This window comes from Quercus robur, chromosome 10, assembly GCF_932294415.1.
Source record: "Quercus robur chromosome 10, dhQueRobu3.1, whole genome shotgun sequence".
Taxonomy (NCBI): Eukaryota; Viridiplantae; Streptophyta; class Magnoliopsida; order Fagales; family Fagaceae; genus Quercus; species Quercus robur.
The window spans coordinates 45562612-45569144 of record NC_065543.1 but is presented as its reverse complement, the minus strand read 5'-3'; the positions used below and the strand labels follow the sequence as shown (position 1 = coordinate 45569144).

The window sequence follows — 6533 nt, the reverse complement described above, 5'->3', positions numbered from 1 at the left end:
TATTTTGAACAATTACTCAAACTATAAACAATGAATGATAAATAAATGGATTTAATTATGTAAAGTTATAATTTAAATAATTTCTAATCACGGGTGGAATTAAGAGACCATAAAATGAGTATATTATTTTATTTTGTTTTTATTTTTTATTTTTACTTTATTTTTGGTGATATAAGCATTTGATAATGCAATTTTTTTGAATCTCAAGCTAAAAAGCTTGACTTGGGCTCGAGTTTAAGCTATATATTAAATTCGAGCTTGACTTGACTAATTAATCAAGCCGAGCTTAAATTTTTTGGCATTCTCATGAGTTCAAGTTTAAATATTATTTTTAAACTTGTCTCAAACTTGAACCAAAATTGAATATTTGATTTTTATTAACAAGTCAAGCTCGATCAGCCACTACTCGGTAAAACACGTTTACGCCATAGTTGCGGTATAGAAGAAGGCTGGGTACTTTAGTATTTTCAAACAAAACTGCAAAAACGACACCATTTTATAAGTTACTCTACGAAAATCAAAGAATAGTCGTTTCTGCTGGATGTGTTTGTGCCTCTGTTCTATCGACAGTGTTTTCCATGTACTTGACCGACCAAGATCAGATGGGTTTTGGTTTGTGAGGATTCTGACTTTGCAACAATGGCAATCTTGACACCACTGGGCTCACTTAACGGTCACTGCACGGAACAAAGCTACACTCTAAGACCATTTAAGGTAACCCACTACTCACTCAGCCATGCCCTTTATAGCAAAAGAGCTTCTTCACTGTGTTATAGCACAAAGTTTCAGAATTGTAGCACTTCCATACAGTTCCAAGAAAACCCATCTCAGAAATCAATTGTTAAGACTCACCTTTTGCATAACCAGCCTTCTAATAGTGTTTCTTCAGCTAGTAAATTGATTAAGGAGTGTGTAGATGATGGATTGTTTGAAAATGCAATCAGGGTTTATCTTAAGATGTTTGAATGTGATGGTTTTCAGGCTGAGAAATTTAGGTTCTTTCCATGTTTAATTAAGGCTTTTGGTGGGCTTGGTGATGTAGACAAGGTTAAACAAGTTCATGGGCATGTGTTGAATTTAGGAGTTTTGAATGATGTTTCTGTTGGGAATTCGCTTTTGAGTGTGTATTTGAAATGCGGTGCAGTTGAGGATGCAGTGCAGATGTTTGAGGAAATGGGTGAGAGGGATCCGGTTTCTTGGAACTCGATGATATCTGGGTTTTACCAATCTGGGGATTACATGGGTGCATTGATAACTTTTAGCATGATGATTTGGGAATATGGTGTGTACCCAAATCGGGTAGCTTGCCTTTCAGCTCTCTCTTCATGTTCTTCAATTAAGTCTTTGATTCGTGGGCGAGAGATTCATGGGTTTGTTGTGAAAAGTGGGTTGAATGTTGAAGAGTTTTTGGTCAGCGGATTGATTGAAATGTACATGAAATGTGGAGACGTAAGGACTGCAGAACATGTATTCAAGGGAATTCTTGACAATGAATCAAGCCGAGGAAATGCGGTGATATGGAATGTGATGATTTTGGGCTATGTCTCGAATGGGTGTTTATTGCAAGCATTGGACTTGTTCCTTGATATGTTGGCAATGGGGACTAAACCAGATTCTTCTACTTTGGTGGCTGTTTTAGTTTTGTGCTCCCAGTTGTCAGATTTAGCAGTAGGAAAGCAAATGCATGGATGCATTGTCAGCTTTGGGCTAGATTACAATGTAAGAGTTGAAACAGCTCTCATAGACATGTACTTTAAATGTGGTGATCCTGAAACTGGTTTGAAAATTTTCAGGAGTTCTCAAAATCGTAACTTGGTCATGTGGGGTGCAGTAATTTCAAATTGTGCTCAGGGTGGTTGTGCTGCTGAGGCATTGGAATTATTCTATACATTCTTATCAAAGTATGGCTTTGCTGACTCTGTCATGCTTCTGGCTGTGTTGCGAGCATGTTCATTCTTGACTCTTAATTCTAGAGGCATGGAAATCCATGGCTTGGCAATAAAAACGGGGTTTGATGACGATATGTTTATTGGTGGTGCACTTGTTGATATGTATGCAAAATGCCAAGATATTGAATCTGCTCAAAAGGTTTTCCAGAGATTACCAGCAAGGGATTTGGTATTGTGGAATTCCTTAATATCTGGTTATGCCCAGAATGAGTGTGCAGATAAAGCATTGAAGGCTTTTTGTGAAATGCAATCTGAACAAATTGCACCCAATAGTGTCACAGCCTCATGTATTCTCTCTGTATGTGCTAGGTTTTCAGTCATGATCCTATGCAAGGAAATACATTGTTACTTATTACGGCGTGGGATTGAGTCTAATGTTTCAGTGAGCAATTCTCTAATAGCTACCTATGCCAAATGTGGAGACATAGACAGCTCAACAACTCTATTTGAGAAAATGCTCGAAAGAGATAAAGTATCCTGGAACTCAATTATTTTAGGATTTGGAATGCATGGCCATACAGATGAAATGTTTGTTTTGTTCAAAAAGATGACAGAAACAGGCATGAAGCCCGACCATGCAACTTTTACAGCTCTTCTTTCTGCATGCAGTCACACAGGCAGGGTTGATATGGGATTGAAATGTTTTAAAAGCATGGTTGAAGATCACAAACTTGAGCCTCGAGTTGAGCAGTATACTTGCATTGTTGATCTTTTGGGCCGAGCTGGCCATCTAAAGCAGGCTTATGATCTGATAATGACCATGCCTTGTGTCCCAGATGATCTCATATGGGGTTCATTGCTTGGATCATGCAAAACTCATGGCAATGAAAAGCTGGCAGAACTTGTGTCTAAACACATTTTCGAACTTGATCCTACGTGCATAAGTTACCGTGTCCTCCTTTCAAACATATATGAAGGCTTTGGGAAACAGAATGAAGTTACTAGAGTTAGATCAGAAATTAAAGATCTGAGACTCAAAAAGCAGCCTGGATGCAGTTGGATTGAAGTTGATCACAAAATTCATTCATTTATTTCAGGTGATCATTCACACCATCAGTCTAAAGAAATCTATGGTGCAATAGAAAGTTTAACTACAGAGATGAAAAGGGTAGGTTATAACCCTCGAACACAAAATGTTATTGGATCTGATGAGTCTAATGTGGAAGGTATAAATTCAAGTAAAGACATTGATTTGCTATATAACAAGAGTGTCTGTTAATGCTGGCTGCTGTTATCATCCGTAGGGCTATCTCTTTACTCTTTAGTGATTTGAGAAATGAGATAATACTTGGTCAACAATTTGGATGCCAATGGGGGGATTATTTATGACGCATATGTTGCGCTTATTAACATATCTTGATTCTCCTCTTCGAGAATTTATGGAATAAGTTTAAGCATGACTTTCTAACATTTGTTTTTGTTGGGACTTTTTTTTCCCTTTTTTACTTAATCACTTGTTAATAGATATTTATTGAGACCTTGTAAATGTCTATTAGGGACACAAATTGCCATACATTTGGAGATAAGTATGAGAAGTTTGAATAAATATTTGAACTTTAACCGCAGCTAGGAAAGTTTCAGGTGATTCATTTTAAGTTGTCTTCTTATTGTCCATTTTTTCTATATATAGGAGACCATTCTTTTGTAAAGATCAACGAATAATAGAACTCCATATTTCCATAGCTTTCTCTATAGTTTTCAGTTTGTGTTTGTGGATGAAGATTTTCTTCCTAAGCCGAAGAAGAATGGAGTTTGAGAAAACTAAAACAACATATTTATGTATAGAATGGGATCATGGGAGTAGGGGTGGCTCAACTATTAGGCCATTTAGGCAATGACCCAAGGTCCTAAATACGACTAACATACTATTTGTCTTGTAGTTTTGTAATAATAAAACGTAATGTCTTGTTTATTTGTCTTACAATATAAAAATTTAAATAAAACCTAAAATTTTTATAAATAAAAATTATTTTTAAAAACATTATTACTTAGTACATAAGTTTAGCTCATGAAACCCAAGAATGAGGAAAATCATAGTTCTAAACTTAATACAACTTTGTATTGTGAATTTGTGATTAACCAAAACTTATCTATTCAGTCATTTCTGTATAATGATTGCAGAGATTGAAAAAGATGCGGTCATTGACAGTCTGAGACTCTTATATTAATTAGAGTTTTTGAAGATTGAAAGTTGCGGTGAAAAAAAATCAGCAAATGTCAAAGAGTATTAGGGCAAGTGATGGATTCAATATATTGGATGCCTTTAATTTAATTTTATCTTGTGAGAATGGATTGTTGAATGTTAGTTTTGAAGCAATTTTTAAAGGTGAAAATTGTTAAGTAGTAGAGTGTTTTGGTTTGTTTCTTTCGAAAATTAGCTATATCCATACAATATCCATAATTTCACACACGATAAACACATTTTCTATTAATGTCTATATTTTAAATATGAAATGAGTGATGCGTACGAACAATCCACGCTAACAAGTTCGAGAGAATTAATGCCTTTTTCCAAGCCTCTTTTGTTCAAGCACTGATAAATTTAAATTCTTGTGGATATCGCATTTAGGCCAAAGCTCTCTCTCTCTCTCTCTCTCTCTCTCTTTGGTCTAGTCTTGCAATTCTTCCCAGAAAGAATCTCATTTCAGATTTTTCTGCTGTTGCATAATGACAATTCAGCAAACAATCACCTCTGGGTTGGTTCTTGATGTTTTCTTAATTTGACGACTGACAAGGTAGGTAACACTTCAACACTTCTTCAAGTGTCGGTGATGTCCTCATAATCATAAACAGACCATTGCATCCCATCATGATTAAGACGCCATTTGGACAGTTGGGGTGTTGTACTTGTAAGTGTCCAATGTTTACATGGGACCTATGTTAGGTAAATCTGGTTCTATACGGGACTAAGAAGCAAAGTTTCAAAATGCAATAAGTTCACCGACATAATATAATTCACAATAAATTTCACTATTATTAAAGTTACAAGTTATTAACGGTTCAATAACAAACTGCCAACTTAGTATTTGTAAAATTTGTTATAAAAATTGTTACGTTTGTACCATTACTCTTTAAAATGTTCCATTTAATTTGTCCGTGTAAAATAAATAAATACTTCGACCAAATATGAGAAAAGGTTAACATTATATATAAAGGACCATTTAACTTGTACACCTTGTGTTGGAGTTTTTATACTAATTTTGGAAGTACGACTGTGAATGAATTAAGTTGTTTATAAATAGCTTGAGTTTGGCTTGAGAAAAAACTTGTTTATGTTAGTTTATTTAGTAAACAAGTCAAGCTCAAATCCAATTTTAGGCTTAATTATTAAACAAGTCAAGTTCAAACATAATAATGTGTTCATGAATAAGCTTGTAAACGTGAGAGTTTGAATAAACTATATAGATTATAGAGTACTATATTTTTATATGTATACTCATCTAAAAATTATTTATATAGACTTGAAATTGAATTGTATAATAAATTGGTTCATTTGATATAAAATTATTATTTGTAATTTATTTATAACATAAACAATCCATTTGTGATAATAATAAAAATAAAAAATTCATAAATTTGTGAATAAGTAAAACATTTTAATCATAGTTTTACCATACATAGGGGGGAAAAAAGTTGATCAAGTAGCTCGAGCTTGTTCAACAAGAAATAAACCGAACTTAAACATGTAATTTTGTTTGGTGACTTGAACTCTATTCATATTCAAAATAAAGTTAACAAGTCTGAATTTTTAATTCTCGACTCAATATCAACATTACAAGACTATTTTATTATCCAATATTGATTTTGGTAGTAGTACGAAAAATACCAACTGTACTAGACAATACTACGGAATGGAAGGGCATTTAAAATAGCAAAAATGTGTTCTTCGTCATTAATAGGTTTGCTCACAGTAATTGTGGCCTTTCGGGAGAATCAATGACTGCATCAAAGATGCACTTGCTATTACTAGTACATCTGAGAATTCTTAATTGGCTAGTTGTAAATAGCCCCAGACTGCGGAACAACCTTGGGAAGTCCTGAGTTGTTACCAACTCTTTCAAATAACGAAATATAAAACTAAAGTAATGTTGCGGCTTTCAATTGCAATGTGATCCTCTTGTGGCCTCTTTCTATGGTAGATAGGGTTGCAGTTGGCAGTTCTTCACTTCAAGTAAATCAATATTCAAATCATCATTAGCATATACATTAATAAATGGTCATATAAATGTTCAGGTGTAAAGTTTGAACCATCCTTCCTACTTCGACCTGTCAATAAATAAATTATCCTCAAGATTGCTATGACATTGACTTTTTAGGTGACACCTAAAACCCACATATAGAAGTGGACTACCAAACTAAACCACCCAATAAAAAGTGGATTACTTGCAAGTTTCAAATTTTCAGAGTACAAAATAAGGTTGGTCACAATGAGATTTGAGCACAGCTACAGTTTGGATTTGAGCAATTAAAATCAAAGAATAAGAAGACCAATTGTTAGCTTAAATACATGATGACATAAACTTTAAAGATTTTACTTAAACAAAACATTGCAAATTTGTAATACCATTATGGATTTGAAATGAT

At 34.1% G+C, this 6533-nt stretch overlaps 1 protein-coding gene across 1 annotated transcript; it reads left to right on the top strand.

Annotated features, from left to right (window-relative positions):
• The first annotated feature begins 399 nt into the window (after positions 1-399).
• Positions 400-3514, top strand: LOC126703264 (pentatricopeptide repeat-containing protein At2g03380, mitochondrial-like). Its single transcript, XM_050402227.1, has one exon. It carries the CDS (start codon positions 640-642, stop codon positions 3166-3168), a length of 2529 nt encoding a protein of 842 aa, XP_050258184.1. The 5' UTR covers positions 400-639; the 3' UTR covers positions 3169-3514.
• The last annotated feature ends 3019 nt before the right edge of the window (positions 3515-6533 follow it).